Raw genomic sequence first — 19,327 nt, forward strand, 5'->3', positions numbered from 1 at the left:
TTCTGAAAGAAGACTTTGTATTTTGTATTTGTGTAAACATAGTATTTATTAAAGACCAGATGTCAGCTTTCTTGATATGGTGTTACAATGAATGTAGTCTGTACTCCTGCAACTGAGATGTCTTATAGTCTTGATATGTGTTTTTTATTGTGTGGTTTTTTGTTTGGTTTTTTTTTGTTGTTTGTTTGTTTTTTTTACATCGTGATTTGTAGTAGGTATACACACATTAGTTGTAAAGACCTTGGAAATTGAAAGGAAAATCTGTTTCTTTTGTGTGAGTAAGAATTCCCAAGATGTGAATAAAAGACTTCTTGCTTTCATCTAGTAAACTTAAATGATATCTTTTTCACTATGTTGTAATTGCAGATATCACTTATTAGTGCTTGTTAAAATAATATTCTGTTGAAGTAGTTTGTTCAGTAAGTTATGAAAAGATTTCTGTCCATGTGAGTGCATAGCCATACAAAGATAAATGAAAACCGAAGATCATCAGTCCTTATGTGAATTATCCACTCAAATGTCATATTTAGGATAAAGAAAGAAAAGCTGTTAAGAATTTCCCCCACTCATTTTTGGAGGATTTTCATAATAAGATGGACAGAGTGGAATGTAAAAGTTAAATTGCACTTTGTACACACCTTGGCCTTGTAATCAGAGTTTGTATTGTGTGCCAGTTTATCCTCTACTGATTTTTTTAGACAATAATTTGCCACTAGCAGCATCATTGCACAACAGTTTAAGCAAGAAAGTGGGTACTGTATCTAAAATATTGCCAATGGAGCTTGAATAAGCAGAATATAATTCTGAGAACTGGTATCGCAGCTGGTGTACTGGGATTCTTTTCTTCTGGAAACTTCTGGAGGAAGTGTCATGTGCTCTTTGACTGTGAGTGGTCTGGACCTGCAGTTATATCTTTTCTTGAGGACTGTGCCACTTCTTATTTTTTGGGTACTGGTTCAACACTGACTTGGAAGGTAGATTGAGTGCGTGAAGCAAATACAGCACTTCCTGCATTTGGGTATTGATTTTTTTTTTTTATTTTTCATGTTTAAAGTCTGCACTAATCTTAATTTGAAACCTAATTTGATCCCAGCAAAACAAATTATACCAGTGAGGAAAGAATGCTCTATCTGAAACTGCAGCAAACTTAAGCCTTCAGAAAGCAGTTATGAATTGGAGCTTGGCCAGTCTGTGGTGCTAACATTTTGGCACCTGTGGAAAAAATGGTATGTTATTCTAAAGGCAACAAGTGGTCTGGAGTTGATTTCTCTTGTCAGCTAAACAGCATCATCACAACATAGACTCTCTTCTTTGCTAAGGGCTATGCAGCACCTTTTGGGTTGTAAAGTTAATTTCTTCTTGCAGCTGGGATTTTGAAATGGTTTGTGTCCTGTCTCATCAGTACAAAATGTAGCTTGTGAGCTGGTGAATGTTGTTATCGCAACTTTCTACCCAGTTGGGTTCTCATTTTTGTCTTATTCATTGATATGATATTAATATTTCTGGCAGTTTGTCAGAGCCTCTGACAGTTTTGTGGTTGTTCTTAGGTTTCTGGAGTGCAGGATTTCTGTTTCACTCTGGAATTGAACAGAAGTAGAGTTCTAAGTTATAGATGTTTAATTATAAATATCCAGTAGTAGAAAACTCTTAAACTGTGCCTGAATGCTTTTTCACAATTGTGTTCTAATTGAAAAGATCCTACTTGCAGACCTTTTTTCTAGCTGCTGAAGGCAGATGTTAAAATCTGCCAGTGCCACTTTGTGTATGTGGGTACTCATCTTGCAGCTTTGAACTTCACCAAAACACCCCCACTAAACACATGCACACATGCACATATACGCAAAAACCCACTCCAAAACATAAACCAGTTTCTTTCTCTCTACCTTTCACCTCGGATGCAAAACTAACTTTTAACTGTGACATTTTAAAGTTACTTTTTGTATAGAGATGGCTTTGCACTGCAGCAGACATAAATTTTAATATTTAAAATAAATCTGTTAATGGATTGTTAATTGGTCTTATATCTAGATTAAAGCTAATTTTTGTAAGGGTAAGAATACTAAATGACTGACACTGCACTAATGATGATGTGTCTTCATTCCTTGATGTTCGATATCTGATCAACTTGCTATCTCTAACTTACTTCAAATGTGTACAAAGCGGAGATGAGATATGTAAGTTGGGTCAAGGCTCTCATCTGTGTACATATTGTATAGGTATATGAGAAAAAATGGAGGCAGAATAGCAAATCTTACAATACTAACTGAGATTTGAGAGTAGCTAGTAATACCAATTTTATCTGAATAGTAGTAGGAAACACTTGTGTTGCTATAAGCAGCTATAAGAATTTCCAGATTCTGACTGTGAACTTACTAAATTGACCTAGAGATGAAGAGTAAATGTTGGACCATGTAATAAGAACATATTCATGAAGGAGGAACATAAATATTTTTTTTTTAACTTGGGCACTAAAAGCAGCATCGTAATTGAAGCAAATTAAAAGGTGAAAATATAAAAGAACTGGAGAACAATGGCAAATCTTTTATGGTAAAATTGCAAGGTTAGCAGATGACTGTTTTTGAATTCATTCAGTTATAGGTGATATTTCAGCTTGCTTCAGTTTGTATAGAATGTAACTTATTTAAGCAAAACCTGGGCTTTGAGTCCTCTCTTGAACTTCTTTCAGGTCTGATCTGCACTCTGAAATTAAATTTTGTAAAAGGGAAGTACTTATGGCTTTAGAAATGAAAGGAGAAGTAACTTGAATGAACAGTGTGTTGGTCTGAATGGTCTCATGGTCTGTTAGTAAAGTTATGGGCCTTTGTGTGGGCATAAAACACAAACTTCGTCTGTTGGGACCAGGCTTGATAGGGCCTGGAAAGAAAACATTTATTTGGGGGGTCAAATTAAATTTTGTAAAAGGGAAGTACTTATGGCTTTAGAAATGAAAGGAGAAGTAACTTGAATGAACAGTGTGTTGGTCTGAATGGTCTCATGGTCTGTTAGTAAAGTTATGGGCCTTTGTGTGGGCATAAAACACAAACTTCGTCTGTTGGGACCAGGCTTGATAGGGCCTGGAAAGAAAACATTTATTTGGGGGGTCGGAATTTACAGGACTTAAAAGTACTTACGGGATAAAGCTAATAATTCAAATGAGGTGTGTGTAGGTTTGGATACTTGAAGCTGTTGCTGGATTTATTTATTTATTCTCTTCCCCAAATGGAGAAGTTTGGACTTCAGCATTGGCAGAGCAGCTATCTATTCAGTGAATAAAACAGAATTTCCCCCAGTTTTCTCCCTCTCCTCTCCCTACCCCACTAATTCTTTTTTTTTAATTCAACACCATTTAAAATCTGAGAAATAATATCCAGATAAATCTATTCTTATGGATTGTCTGGCACAAGGATTCATTTTCCCAGTGCATTTTTTAAAAACACTTTCTTCATAACTTGAACTTTTTTTTTTTTTTTTTTTTTTTTTATTTTCTAGGGTAGCATCATATTTAGCTTAAATAATAACAAAGATGCCTGGCCATCATTACAGAGTTCAAGTAAATCAGCCAACGGTTTAACAATGGAACACAGGAAAACGCCTCCTATATTAGAAAATGGCACAGACCCAGAACACATGACTCCAGATGGTGCAGACTCAGATTTCGGGTAATTGTGCTGCCTTTTATACTTCAGATAGCTCGCTTTCTCTCTCACTGATTGGTGTGGAGGGAATGATTCTCCAGTCTCTCTCTCTGGTTGGAGAGCTGGATTCAAATCCTGATCAGGTTACAAAAAGCTGGACTTAGCCTAGCCCATGTCAAAAAGACTGATTGGCAGATTGTGGAGGAGAACCCTAATGTGAAGTTAGTAAGTGATGGTACAGGTAAGGGCTGAGGGGAACAGAATAACCAAAGAATAATGGGATCAACATCTTACATAGCTGTGTGGTCCCAGCCAGAGCTGAGCTCTTAGTTTCTATACAGAAGCTTCCACAAAAGTAACACGCTGGTTGCTGTACATCAAGAAGCTTGTCACTTGGAAAAGCTTCAACAGAAGGAAGCTACATGTTAAGGCTGGATATCAGTCATCTCTTTATAGTGATGTGTTCCAGAAACACAACTGCAGAGGTAAGGGTTCCCTGATTATCACTCAGTGACAGGAACAACACGGCAGCAGATTCAATTGAGGCTTCTTTGTGCAGAGGAAGTAATTCATCTGCTTGCAATAACTTCCTCATTGCTAACCAACATCTTTTTGTCTTTTGGTGCTCTCCTTGAGTAGAATTGGTGTCCTCTTCCATCATAAGCATCACTTGCAGTTCTGATGGTAGTCTGTAGTCATGCTGTTTTGTTTTTTATGGACCCCCTTAGGTAGTATCGGTTGGGCTCATTCAGAGGTTGGATGGGAAAATAACAAAGTAAACACTAATATTTTAAGTGGTGATGTTGCTGACTAGGTAGCTGATCTTAATTTTATATAAATATTGAATCAATGCATTAGTATTGTGAGTGCTGTTAAAAGCGATACCTTCTTGGTAGGTTTAATAGCAGTCCCATTGAGGTGTGATTAGAGATCCTGTGGTTGCATCTCAGTAATAACATGCAGCTTCCTTCTTACCTTTCCTGAAAAGAATATACTAAATGTAGGTACAAATATTGTAGCCAACTTTTAATCTTGTTCATTCCTGAGGGCTGGCAACCTATCTTACAATTAAAGACTCATTAGGTAGGTTCAAGTATTATAATAAACACTTTCAACACTTTAATTAAACGTTGTCATTAAAAGTTGTCTTACACATAGGTGTTTAAACTGCAGCATTGTGACTTTCTGTCAGCAGATGTGGGAAAAGAATTTGGCTGGAATATCAGCTCTACAATCAGAACTACTGTGTAGTGAAGAGTCTACAGCAAACTTTTGTGCTGTAGGTATTCAGAAATTACAACCCAAGGCATTTTGTTCCAAATGGGAGAATTTTATTCATGCTATTCAGCCACTGAGTAGAAAGTATTTGTAAATCTTCGCTGGAGTAATGCTCATTTGCAAGTATATTCCTCTGATTTTTCTTTTATAGTCATAAATACTTCAGCTTCAGTTATCTTTTTGCGATACAAGCTTAATCAGTGTTTTTTTGCACATTTTTTTTTATTGATGGATTACTCTTACACTATTTCTTTAGAATTGAGAATTGTACTGGGTTTCAACTCTCGTTATTCTGGGATGAGGAGAACAAATATGGAGGGAAGCAATCTTACGAATTTTTGACCTTGATACGTGGCTCTGGATGATATTTAAACTTTGCAGTAGCAAGGGATTTTTGAAAATGAGGTGTAGCTAGAATCTGAAGTCTGCACCAAGTTAAAATTATTATATATATATATATATTTGTCTTGTGCTAACACATTATGCATGTAATTTGACTTTCATCACATTCTGGCCTCTTAATGGAACTGCAATTCATGTTCTTACTTCTGGTCCTTGTTTGTAGGACCAGTGTTTTGGGCTGTGCAGCCTGATACTTGTGCATCTTCTCTTATGGGTAGATAAAAATGAAAGTACCTTGAAGTTGTAAAGCAGAGATTGTAATCTGAACTTGAGCTAATACTTTTTCATTAGTGTGGTATTTAGTATAATTAAGGCAACTCACAAATGCCTGTCAGAATCTTGAATCCTGAGATGTGCCATTTCAGCCAAGTCATGTTAGTTCCCACTGAATAGCTTTCTGAGGTGATTTTCTGCTGTATCTTATCTTTTATTCTCTTTGTTTGTTGGCAGTTTTTGTGCTATGTCTTTCCCTGTATTTTTCCCCTTATGTCATCTCAAAACTCAGTTTTCTTACCTTAGAATTAATTTCTACTAGTTAAAGTGTGAAGGCTGGTGGGAAGCTTACCTTGCCACCAGGACTAAATAGTTAATTTAATCTTTTATCTCTCCCCAGATTTATTTAGGACTTGTATGGGAATTGACAACTTGGGTATTTGGAAAACAAATCTGTTCCCAAGTTTCTCTTCAGTAATAGCATAGATGGAACTGACTACTACGGAATACTGCCATAGTACAAGAGTCCTGGTTTTTTGAATGACATAGGGTTACTATGAACATGCTTGAAACTTTCCTTTTGTTCCTTAACAGGGCAGTCAACAAACAGAATGGAGAGTGGTGGGAATAAGTGTTACAGTATATGGCAAATGATTGGAATGCTTATGATTTAAAAAATAAAAATAAAAAATCATAAATAATAAATGAACTTTTTTCCTTCTTAATTCCTCCTAATTAATTTTGCTTTGTCTTTATTTCAAGGCTTTTCTACAACTACAAAAGCAAATGTTGATTTGCGTGTTAAATACTTGAGTGTCTTATTGTCTCTTTTCCCCTCCCATTTTTGCAGCCCTATCGACAAACCTTCAGATTCCCTCAGTATAGGAAATGGTGACAGCTCCCAGCAGGTAAGATGTAAAGATAAATGTTGTGAAAGTAAGAATTAAGTTTGAAGGCATGGTGCAACATGTAGTTGGAAAAGCAAGTACTTTCTGAAGTGTATAATAATTTTAAACAAAACTGAAAAATGCTACTGCTAGGTTGACTTTTATGTTTGACCTTGTACTGAGCTATATATTAACTAACCTAATTGCAGTCGATGGTTTTGAAGAAATTTTGCAACTGTATTAGTGAAGAATATTTTATATAGAAACACTCATGTCCTAATTCTATCTCTTCCTCTCTTGCCTGTAGATAACAAACAGTGACACACCTTCACCACCACCTGGTTTAACAAAACCCAATCCAGTCATACCCATCAGTTCATCTAATCACAGTGCACGGTCCCCTTTTGAAGGGGCTGTAACAGAATCACAGTCGCTCTTCTCTGACAACTTTCGGCACCCTAACCCCATCCCTAGTGGGCTTCCTCCATTCCCCAGCTCTCCACAGACTTCAAATGACTGGCCCACAGCACCAGAACCACAGAGCCTCTTCACATCAGGTATGTAAACAGGTTACATGGCTGGGTGTTGCTTGCTTTTGCAACTGATTACTAAAACTGTGTAGAACCAAAAACTCTAGGACATTTTCCATACTGCTTTTTGCTCCTTCATGAATGATTAAAATTTGTCACTGAACTACAAATGAATTGCACTGATGTAAGGTTTTCCTCTAAAAGAAACTTTACAGAATTTTCCAACTGCATAGCTAAATTATCAGAGTGCTTATTTTGTTTTTTCTTAGCAACGTGCCTGTCTAAGTAGTAGGATGTGACATGTATGCTTAATATTAAATGTCACAGGTTTTTATTTAGAGTGGGGGAAAACACATGGTGCCAGTATATGTTGGTGTAATACTGTTATAATCTGTAATTCTAACATCAGAAGCTGTGGAATTCAGTTTTCTTTAGTATCCTGCATAGTTATCTAAAGGTGCCTAATCTTTCTTTCTGAAGTGGTATTATATACATTCAGAAAATATAAAAATATGGTTAATTGCATCCACTGAAAGATACTTATATTTTCCAGGTACTTTCCTGTAAAATACCACTTTGTATGAATGAAACATCTTTTTAGGTGATTTATATAGTCTTGGGAATGGTTAACAGTATTTAAGAGCTCACAAATTACAAATCTGAGGGAGCTGTTAGAAAATTAAATTAAACAATATCAGCAATAAATAAAGTGTAAATGATACTTTAGGACACAGTAGGTTTACTTAGTGATTAGTTGTCTTTTGATGATGATCTGACATCTGGATGTCATAATCCTGGTTTTGTAAGCAGTATTTATTACCAGGGAAATTACCTGCTGCTAAGGTGCCATACGCACCATTTTTGTGCGGATTAAGTAACAGTGCGACACAATTTCCAGGTGGTAGAGATCTTGTTTGTTTCATAATTAATCTAAAATGTATGGCTGCTATTTAAATAAGAATACAAAGGACAAGTTTGTCTAGCAACTCTTTTTATCTGTTGCCATAGATTGTAGAGTGAAAATAGAGCTGGATTGCTTTTCCAAGATTTTCTTCTTAAAGCAGTAGACCAGGTTCCCTACCAGCAGAGGGAGTTGATGTTGTGAGCAATACTACCTTGTGCTCATCAGCTTGCATTGCCACAATTTCGAGGAAAAATACTGTGAAACTAGACTCAGCATTCACTGAACCTGTATAAGAAATATAAACAGTATTTTGAAATGAAATGAAATGAAGTACTAGTTGAAAATGCAGGGAAATTCTGATAACCCTTTTTTCCTAGCAATGCTGCCTCAAAATATTTTAACAATATCTTGTAATGCAGTTCCTTATCTCCTTTTGTTTTATGAAAGTGTCTGCTCAAGAATTTGGCTTCATGATGGCAGACAGCGAGGGAGGGTTTGTTTTTTGTTGTTTGTTGTTTTTTTTTTTTTAACCACTGCACAGAAATTTCCATTTTGAGAGGGAGCATCTCCTCCCACCTTTCTTGCACAGCAGAGCTGAAGCAGAGCATTAATACTGAAAGCAAAATACTGAACTGAGTAGCAACCTTACTTAAACTCTGCTTGGTCACACTTCCATCAAGTAATATGAGTGTAATGAAGCTTCTAAGAAAGAGTTCATTGGTTTCTTTCTACTTGGAGCTATTACTGAAAATATTTATTTGACAAGGCTTTTCTGTAGTTCAGGAACAGAGCAATTCTGCAGTAAAAAATACGATTTGCAAGTTCTTCCACTTTAAGCAGAAATCTGTGATAGTTTGATCTGCAAATGGCATTCTAAGGTGATGAATAATGTGTCTTTGGGGAATGTATAAAGAAGTAGTATACGAAAGATAGCTAAGCAACATAGATTCAGATACACTGAAGCTGAAATTTTTGTATGGATAAATACTTACTAATTCTTGTTCTAAATGCTATTCCTCTCCTCTCCAACAGAGACTATACCAGTATCCTCCTCCACAGACTGGCAAGCGGCTTTTGGGTTTGGTTCCTCCAAACAGCAAGAGGACGACTTAGGGTTTGACCCCTTTGACATCACCCGCAAAGCCTTAGCAGACCTGATTGAGAAGGAACTGTCAGTCCAAGACCAACCTTCCCTCTCACCCACCTCTCTTCAGAACCCTACCCCACACACTACAGCTGCCAAAGGGCCAGGTTCTGGATTCCTGCATCCTGCTGCACCCACAAATGCCAACTCTCTCAGTAGCACCTTTCCAGTCATGCCACAGAGGTTCCCACAGTTTCAACAGCATCGAGCAGTTTACAACTCCTTCAGTTTTCCAGGCCAAGCAGCTCGCTATCCTTGGATGGCCTTCCCACGCAATAGCATCATGCACTTGAACCACACAGCAAATCCCACCTCAAATAGTAATTTCTTGGACTTGAATCTCCCACCACAACACAGCACAGGTCTGGGAGGGATCCCTATATCAGGTAGGTGAATCAAGACAGCCATGAATATGACTTATTTCGTGCTTTCAGCTTCTCTGAGCCAGGACATGAAAAGGGAGTAACCAGCTACAAGTGGTAAAGAGGTATCTCTTGACTGTCATACTAGGCTTATGAAAGGAGGGAGGAATATTGTTTTGAAGGAGGGAGGAATAGGCCCTTTCAATTTTTAATAAAAAACAATGCATCTGGATGTTTAGCCTTGTAATATTGAGCTTTATAAGGAAGGTGGAGTATTCTGTGCCCGCTTAATTTTGTGCCAAAGCAGATTGGTATTTTGGTTCTTCAGCCTTGCCAGACTGGCTTTCCTTAAGAGTAGGCCCTGGAAGCGCATTGCGACTTCTGTGTTGGTGTGCAGGTGCTGACCAGAGTTCTTAAAATTGGGGTGGGGGGAAGATGGTAATTTATGCCAGATGTCTTGGCTGGGTTGTTCCCTCTTGTGCATAACCAAATGGCTGCACAATAAAACATTCAGTGCTGTTCATCTCTACTTCAGATGGCCCTAATATTATGCTAATCTTTCACTGAATGTGAATGGATGCTTGCAATGTGTGTGAGAGGATTCATCCTGATTGTGAGGACTGTGATACTGGAGGAAAATAAATGTGCAGTCAGGCCAGCTCAGGCTGCCCTGAATGGATTGATAGGCTCTTGCAGCAAACGTTACAACTGAGGAGCTAATTGTAACAATAATGGTCTTGATTAAAAATTCACTTCTGGAGTTTGAAGTCCTTCTGTGCTTCTGATACAGCCTGGCCCAAACAGTTTCTCTTTTCCTAACGGGGAACAAAAAATAAAGTATACAATGAACCACAGGTAGAAAGTCTCTGTAAGCTCTTTGTAGCCTTGAGATGGAGAAAACTGCTTCTTGTGATGTTGCCAGTGTTACTTTCTTTCTGTGGGTTTTGAGAATTACTAGCTATACTGTAAGAAAATGACCTAGAAAAAGTCAGTGTGTTTTCGATGCTCTAGTACAAGAGCTAATTTTGTTTGTTACTCCCCTGTACTTTGTCATCTTTGAAGGCTTGTTGAAGTGACAGTACTGCTGTAGGGTCCTTAGGTTCATTCACAGTATAAACACTTGGTCCAGACTACAAATGCAAGTAGATCAAAACTCTTTATATTGGCAGCAGCAAAGTTTTTAAACTCCAGTCAAAAATGTGGTGTCCATAGCACTGCAAATTGTTGCTCCCTTTTTCCCTAAACTACATAAAACTTCCAGAACATTGCAAGACATCTGGTTTCGACTTTACCACTCAGTTCTAAAAATTGCCAGTTCAAGGGGCCAGTAACAAGACTATTTCCTAGACTAGGGGGACCAGAAAATCCTTCAGTGTTGGAAAAGGTCTGTTCGTAGTACGGGTTGATTCTATGTGAAAATATTCTTTAAGCTGCATTACTTCAGTTGCTTTTGGCAGTTTGAAAGTGGACCTCTTTGTGTTTGTAGAAGATTCATAGGTCCTTGGTACGACTCCTGAAGAACCAGTTGTGTGGTGGTGGTTGATGTGCAGCCCATGCCATGTACTTCCTTCATATATTTTAAGACGACAGAGTTGATGTTTAAGTGTATCCTTTTTTGTATGCAACTGCTAGAACCAATTAATCTCAAAATATTTTTGGCACATACAGTGCTAAAAACAGAAAATAAACATCTGCTGTAGTCTCTGAGGAAAGTTCCTCTGAGTTGGTCTTAATCTCTTGTTATAGAAAACATTGTTAGTTGCCTGGCTGACAGTTAGATAGCAGCAGTTGCTGCAGTGCAAACACTTCTCAGCTGATCTCTGTCAGCTCTGATATATCTTGAAAAAAGAATCATTTGCACAAACACAGATTACTTCTTTTTCTGTCAGAAATCAGCTGAAGTCTCAGATAGTTCTGGTTTTGTTTGCTGGGTTATGGATTGGTATTATTTGTATGATATTTAATGCCTGAGGTTTTCTTTAGTGATCTAACTGCTTCGGAAGTACAAATAATTTGAAAGTCAGGAGATGCCCTCATACCTCTTTTTTTTGTGTGCTGAGTTAATAGTTTCCAGTGTATTGATTATTCTGTCTCTTCAAATCCGTATCTAGGGTACAGGTCTCAACAAATTCCTTTTATATTCTTTTTGAAAGAATAATTCTTGTTCTTTGTGTTTGCATTTAGTCTATCAGTAGTAGGTATATGATTATAGAACTTTTCCAGTTTCCTCATTTGATTTACAGATACAGTTATCTGGTGGAGTTGGAGGAGGAAAGTGGAGTTTGTGCAGGTACAGAGAAATCATGTCAATGGGACTTTATTACAGTGTTTTGTAACAGGCTCCAGCTGACCTGTTAGAAAGGTGGTGCATATCATAACAGCCCTTTAGCAGTATAGAGAGATCAGCTGCAGTACACCTAGAGCTCCTTTTTGTTAACTCTTTTCTTAGTCTGTATTAGGGTGTCTGAGAAAATGTCGGCTGTTTCCGATGTAACAGCAAAAGAAACCTAGTGTAGGTGAAACTTCACGTTCTGTCTTCTATCAGAGACCATCAACTGCTGTTGAAGTTGCATGTTTCTTAAAGTCTTTGATCACAATTTTTTATAGGACTATAAATTCCTAAAGCAGATAATACTGGACAAGTCATTCTGTGCATTTGCCTGCTCTATTTAGTCAACCCTTTCCAACTTTTCTATTTCGTTTATGTGAAAACAAGCAGATCTAAAAGCTTTTACAACTTCATATGAAGTCAGTATACTATTTTCTAGGCTTTCTGAATCCAATTTTATTTTATTTCACTAGGTGTATTTGTGGTTTGTAAGCTTGTATGAAGAAATAGCTTTTTTTTTTTTTTTTTAAAACTGATTCTGCTTTTCTGAAGCTACCTTTTGTTTAGTCAGGAATCAGAGCTGTGCTGTATTCATAACCCCACAGCTCCAGACAGGGCTGTTTTGTGAAGTGCACCAGATTTAAATGGAGGGACAGAGGCACTACCTGCTTTTTGTTTGGTTGGTTGGGTTTTTTTAAACTCTCATTTCAAAATAATTTCTATATGTATTTTGGTAGCCCGTTTCTCAGAGGAAGTAGTATTTATTAAACTCATTCTGCAGTTTCGAGTGAAATGTCACATAATTGACTTCATAATTTTATTATGCATGTAGTTGAAATTCGTCATATTCATCAGGCATATATTTGTCCCCAACCCATATTTAAATGAACTTTTTGACTGACTAATTCTCAAACTAGCATTTTTTTTCTCCTCCTACCATATGATTTTTGCAAACCGTAGCAGATGTTACATGTTTTCACAGTTTAGGCTTGTTGCTGTTCTCTGGTGTGGGATGGATTCGATGGTTTACTGTGTAATTATAACTGAGTAACTGTGCTTCAGGAGGAAAGTTCAGTGACTTATTCATGGACAGCATGATGGTTGCTAAAAGCAATCTTACCCTAGATTGTGTGAAAGCTATCCTGTGAATATAGGACAGTAGCTATCCTTATTCTGCAGATAATGACAAAGGAAGGATCTACTGACGGCAGTGTGGGTGGATGGGTGCCTTTATTTTTATCTTTCTGTAGGATAACAGGAAACGCTCCGTAATTTGATAGCTAATGTGCTGTCATCTTTGTTACCCTACTGCCTGGTGGTGTGGTCTAGAATAATAGCTCTAATATTGGATCATAGAGTAAAGTAGGTCTTGGATTAACAGTGTGTTTTGAGACAGATGCTCATAAAATCAGATGCATGCATATTAATAAAGGGAAAATAGTAATATATAGTTTTATTTCTTGAGTCCACTGAGTGGTTGGTAGTGTTTGATTTTATTACATGGAAAAAGTATAAGAACAAATTCACACAGTTAAAAGTATGAGGGAAAATTTGAAAAAGGTTAGTCCACATTTCCTGTCAGTTTTATGCAAGATAAAGTACTTGACATTTTGAAACACTGGCTCTTATTTCATTTATGAATTTCCTGATTATCCTGAACATAATTACAAATGAGAAAAAACTTAATTGTAAGAACTTATCAATTCAATAATTATGAGATACTTTGAAATTTGAACTCTTCCAAGGTTAATGCTACACAATATTGTGTATATATTCTTACCACATAAATCATTGAAACCCCTTGAGTTGGAAGGGACCCACAAGGGTTATTGAGTCTACCTTCTGACTCCACACAGGGCAGTAAAAAACCTAAACCATCCATCTCAGAGCATTGTCCAAATGCTTCTTGAACACAGACAGTCAATATATGTATATCATGAATATATTAGAAATCTAAGACAGAGGAAATAGTCAAGTATACACAGAGACAGATAAGAAGCATGAAGAATTAAACCCTGTTTAGAGTAGGGGAAGAAAAAAGTTTTGCTTGTTGTTCTTGAAGATAACCACTGTAAAATCCATCAAGTTATTTTAGCCATGAAGCTTATTGATGTGGGGATTGCAGTAGACTTCTGTGAACTGTTCCTGAAACTTCAAAACAGTGGGCTTGAGTGTTGCAAATCTTTGTAGTTGAATATAATTGACAAACCAAATTTTTGTTCTTTCAAGACCATCTTGTTTTGATGTTGTGGCTTAAATCTCTTGAATATGCACTTCCTAACTGATGAAATTATGTATATTTAAAGATGAGATTGAGACTATAACTAGGTAGCAGTTCTATTAAGGGTGGGTGCCATCCAGCAGTCTTTGTGGTAGTGGTGTTGCATTCCTTATCAAGACACTGATTAGTGTGCACATTTAGGCTGTTGTGAAGCAATAGCTGGTAGCAGGGAGGGCAAAGCAATGAAGGTTATATTAAGAAGGTCCAACTTCTTCCCACTTATTTTAAGTCCTGGGCTCTTCCATATATGAACAACTTATGGTGTCATATCTTCTCCCACTTTAAATTTTCTGGCATCCGTGCCCCCAGCTATTGAACTTTTCTTGAAGAACAAATCCTTTCTTGCTTAATGCTACCTTTTGGACAACATTTTAGTAAAACAAGGGAGGATCCCTCTGTGTTGTCTATGATCGTATTGTTTAATTAAAGACTTTATTTAGACCACAGAGAAAGGTGAGGTATCAGAATTAGCATTGATATGCTCTGCCTTTAATACTAAGAGTCCTTGTCTGACTTACTGTTTTCTCAAACATAATCTCACTTCCATTTAAGGCACACTTTTCTTATTTGACCTTTGTCCTTTTGACTTGGTCTCCTCTCTCTGTGTTGATTCTTAATAGTTGATTCTGTCTCTTGAACAAATAAAAACATGGCTTGTTTTAGACAGTCTTGGAACCAGAAAAATTGAATTTGCTTCACAGCAGCTGACACTCTTCTGTGATCTCAGGATAACAATTTGGTATAGGGTTTTGAGGGGGTTCTGCTCCTGCTACTGTGCCTTTTTAAAAGACAGTCTGGCCTGTGTGGTACAGCTGTTTAATTCAGCATGTTGTAAACCTTAAAATTCTGCAAATGCTGTGCACAAAACGCATTTAATCCCATACCCTAGCAACAGGCAATGTGATTTAAACGTTGCTGCCTCACATCTCTTTATTTGGATGCAATGATTGAAAGGGTGGTTTTTGGTTTTAATGCACCCAAGGTGGTGCTGCTAGGTTTAAAGTAAAGTAAATGGAAGTGGGATTTTGGGTTAATTTACAAAATATTAAATCAGTATCAAGATTGAAGTCAGTGTTTGAAATCTGCTATGGCTATTCCTTGTCCTACCTCTGGTGTCTTGTCCCTTAATTCCCATGCACATTCTACATTTACTACTAAAGCCTGTCTTCCTTAGTGTAATCTTGTCACGACCTATGAGAGAACTTCATCCACAGCACCTGTCCGTTAAATCCTGCTACTTGTCCATCTGTTCCAAAATCTTACTGCACACACCCACCCTTCTCTCTTAGTGCCTTTTCAGTGCTAATATTGCAACTGTTTTTAAAACCCTGTGGAATTTTTTCTTGTGATTGTATAGGAGATACGGTTCCAAATAAAGCTTGATATATAAATATCTGTGCCATCATCTCTGGGAGCTTGGTTTTAAGCTCTTACAAATTTCTTAAAATCTTTGATTGTAAGATTGTTATGGATAGCAGTGGAAGACAGGCATCCTGCTTTTTTGAGTAGCAAGATGCCTATTTTTAAGTGTAATTTTATTTTGGAAGAAGAAAATGTGATTAAAAAATATAAAGAAAAAAGTGTAAAAAAAAAAAAATCCTCTAACTTCTTTTGGCTGCAATTTGTCAGAGGAATGACTAATCACATTAACGCTGCTAGACTTGAAATAAACGTGGTGTTTGCTGAAATGTGGCCTGAGTGGCTGACCCAATTTGCATTCTGGACCATCAGCCTTGACAGCTTTTTGGGTAACTCTTCCTCAGAAACAGGGAGAAACATGCACGTGGGAGGTACTTCACATGAAATTTCCTGACTGTTCGTGTCTGTAGTAGTGTCATCAAATGAACTTCAGCTGCACTAAATGTTGGGCCTTTGCATGTGTTTTAGGGATGGAAGACTGCATTTATTGATTACAGAACAAGAACTTTTCCCTTCCTCTTTACGGCTGGTTAAACAAAAGTTAGAAAGGCTGTTTCCTTCCACAGGTAACTCATAAGATCTTGGGACAGCTCTGCGGTAGCACAAGAGGCAGTTCTGTTGACTGGTGTAGCATCTGTCTCCCTCTTCCAGCAGGCAGATGCTTAACCTCAGGGTGCTGTGTTCTCTTGGGTGCTTTTCTAAAATACAAAGTGGCATTTCAAAATATACAGTAGACCATTAGCGTGAGTTAAAAGATGTGATTTGCTTAGTAATGTTAAAAACATGGCATTTTCCCTTTAAAGACAGGAAATTACTACACTTGACAGTTCCACCTGTTAGTAGCAGTGTCTAACAAGAGGCTTTGCCTTGGGCATGGACCTGAAACTTCAGCTCCTTCTGAGTCAAATCCATCTCATAAAATACCAGTTATGACTGAATTTTATCAAAAAGCACAGATAGTTCGTAGGTTTTCAGTGTAAACACATTTTGAAATGCACCAACTTGAAGAACCATTGAGAAAGGGCAAATGTAATCTTTTTCAAAATTGAACTGGGGGAGGAGTGTAAATGAAATTTCCTGAAGGGATAACAGCAATTGAAAGAGCAGCTTTACAATAAGTGTTTCTCCTCCCAGCAATACCAAATCACATTTGACAGAAGAGGGTGGAATATATACCTGATCTTCTCCATCCTTGCCATCTCTTGGTTCCTTCTTCATCACAACCTCGTTTGAACTTCAGCTTGTTCCCAAAGAAATTATTTTTAAAAACCCCTTGGATTTAAAAAGTGAGTCACCTCTATTGGAAGACAGCATTTAGTAATCAGAATGAATTCCATGTCATGAAAGGTTTGGTTTTTCTTCTCAGCTTTTTTACAGTTTATCTAATCTTCCTGCAGAATGATTGGAGTATCTACAAGTTACATCAGCCTTAATTGTTACAGATGTAGAAAAATTAAAAATTCATTTGTCGTTTCTCAGAGTATGCATTCGCTGTGCTAACGCTGATCTCTCAGCCTTGGTCAGAGGATTGATTGGGTACTCAGGGAATCTGAAACCTTCAATACTAGATAGGCTCTTGCCAATTGTTGATACAGCTTTGAAGATCTGACTTTTCTTTGCCAGTTCTAGTTCTTGCATTGGCCATAGGGCAAAATCCATATATTTTGCTTTTATTTATGCATACATCTATGCATGTGCCCACAAGTGCACTTGTACACATGGGATTGTCATTTGAGGTCAAGTTTGGGGGGTTGTTTTATTGACAGATAAGGTAACCTGGTGAGATTGAACCCTGATCCAGGATTGAAGAGTAAGCAGCAGGTATACTTAAGTTAAAATTAACTTTGTTTTCTCAGATGAATGGAGTTGCATGTCTTTCTGAGCTTTTTAATCAAACTATTCTGTATGTAGGATTTGGGTGTCTATTTCCTTCATTTCAGTATCTTAAATCTTTGCACTCAGTTTAGGTTTATGTTAATATTTAAGATTATCAGTGTCAAGAACTGTCTGTTTCCTTATGGGGTCCTTTTTTATAGCTTAAAATTCAGTGCCTGGCTGCTATAATTATGTATTAGATTTGGTCTCTTGAGCCATGATAAGTCAATCACAAGGACTCTCCAGAATACTTAATGTAAATTTGCTTTTCTCAAACCTAATACAATTCTGACACTGTATATACAAGCAAATATGAATCTTCCTATTGAATATCTAAGAGAAGCTATCTCCTCACTGATGTTGTAGAAGGAATTTCCCCTGAAAATAAACTAAATTTTCTGACTCTTAACACTTACTTAGTCACAGAAAGCTTAGAAGTTGTACTGTCAATCTTCATCGAAAAGCAAAATTATTTTGAAAAACTTGCTTTTCCCTTTGAAGTGTTTATTTTAGGAATCAATCTTCTACTTCATAGTTTGGCTTACTGGCATGTTAAGTTGTACTTGATTTATCCATGTTAAGTTGTACTTGATTTATCTTAAATTGAAAAATAGTGCTTTGCTTTGCATGGCTATCTTTTAAATTGAGTAAATGTGGAATTAATATAATCATGGAAATCAATGTGGAATCAAGGTAAAAGCTGTGTTACTTGTATTATTTTAAAGCCGAGGGCAGACTGGTGTCTCTTGACTAACAAAACCAATTTTGTAAGTGTGTGTATCTGTATGTATGTGTGTGTGTATGTACACTTCTTTTGTTTCCCCGGCTCTTAGAGCTCATAACCGTTAAGACTTTCATTTGAAATCTGTGCTGTGGAATGACACTTAGAAGGCTCTTTTAGTGGATTGCCAAGTTGCTTCCCACGTGTAGAGAATGTCAGTGAGGCTTTTAAATGTTCCCTTCAAACAGTTTTATCATCGAGTGCTCCTGTCATTTGATATCTCCCTAAAATGAAGTGGCTACTTGTATTCCTGGTGAGCTGTGCTACTGTTTAAACGTGGATAGATTCAACCTTTAATCTGCCAGTGATGTTCTCAGGCCTTTGTGAATGGGTGAAACTTCCTTGTTTGGTTTAAGCATTGTGAGATTCCTAGAAATACACAGAATCAATGAAGTCTGAGAGTGAAATCCTTCAGACTGTAGCCGTTTAAGTGGAATTTTACTCATGGTTTTAAAAGTTCCATGAGCAGGCAAGCTTATTATTCATATTAAAGTGACACAGGTACAGTTTTTATCATAACCGTTTTGTTGATAGTAAAGTATATAAGCTTTATATTAAAGGCTTTTGAGTTTATCTGATGGGCATAACTTCATTTTAGGACACGGCAAGTCATCCTCTCCTCTTCCCTCCTTAGAGAGAAATACTGGACAACTTTTTGCAAAACAGAAATACTAATAGCGTACAGTCATTTTGAGATTAAAATAGAGAAGCCCCAGTCACTTCTCAGAATAGGTAATGGGCTGTTTGATGGAAAATGCAGACTATTGTGGTATCTGTGAAAATGGTAGCACAAAGTGCAGGCTGGGACTAGCAGGGGTGTCACTGCAAAGGGTATGCTTTTCTGGTGGCCATGTTTTTCTACACAAGTTGAAAGACTCCTGATGAATTCTTTGTTGTAGTCTTTCCTCTTCCTTCCTTTCCCACTCCCTGGGCCCAACATTGTCATTCTGGTTGTCTTGCTAAGGCTTCAAAACTGTTGCTGTACAGTGTCCTTGAAGATTTCACAAGGGCCGTCTTACAAGTTGGTCATTACAGTAGCCATCCTATGACTGAATATACCTTTATAGTCTCTTCACTTCTTTTGTCACTATTCTGTGCAGTCAGGTATATGACATTAAGTTTGTTTTTTCTCTTGTATGATGGTTTTCCTCTGAATTTCCTTTGCTTATTTGAAGCTTTTCTGTAGCACTGTTGTGTGCCTTGATCAACACATGGCATACTGATGGGTTTTTAAAAAAAGAAATAAATAATTGCAACCTAGATTTGCAGGGCTGCTTGCTTTTCAGC

The 19,327-nt window shown here is 37.2% G+C and overlaps 1 protein-coding gene across 4 annotated transcripts in view; it reads left to right on the forward strand.

Annotated features, from left to right (window-relative positions):
• The window catches only part of CNOT4 (CCR4-NOT transcription complex subunit 4), a 43,771-nt gene that overhangs the window by 17,352 nt on the left and 7,092 nt on the right, over positions 1-19,327 (forward strand). For all 4 annotated transcript variants that reach the window (XM_010169268.1, XM_010169269.2, XM_010169270.1 and 1 more), the window contains exons 7-9: positions 6,379-6,436; positions 6,723-6,972; positions 8,882-9,379. In XM_010169268.1, coding sequence (XP_010167570.1) covers positions 6,379-6,436; positions 6,723-6,972; positions 8,882-9,379 — 806 coding nt within the window. The remainder of the gene's footprint in view (positions 1-6,378; positions 6,437-6,722; positions 6,973-8,881; positions 9,380-19,327) is intronic.

The sequence above is a fragment of the Antrostomus carolinensis genome, unplaced genomic scaffold, assembly GCF_000700745.2.
Source record: "Antrostomus carolinensis isolate BGI_N321 unplaced genomic scaffold, ASM70074v2 scaffold1406, whole genome shotgun sequence".
Lineage (NCBI taxonomy): Eukaryota > Metazoa > Chordata > Aves > Caprimulgiformes > Caprimulgidae > Antrostomus > Antrostomus carolinensis.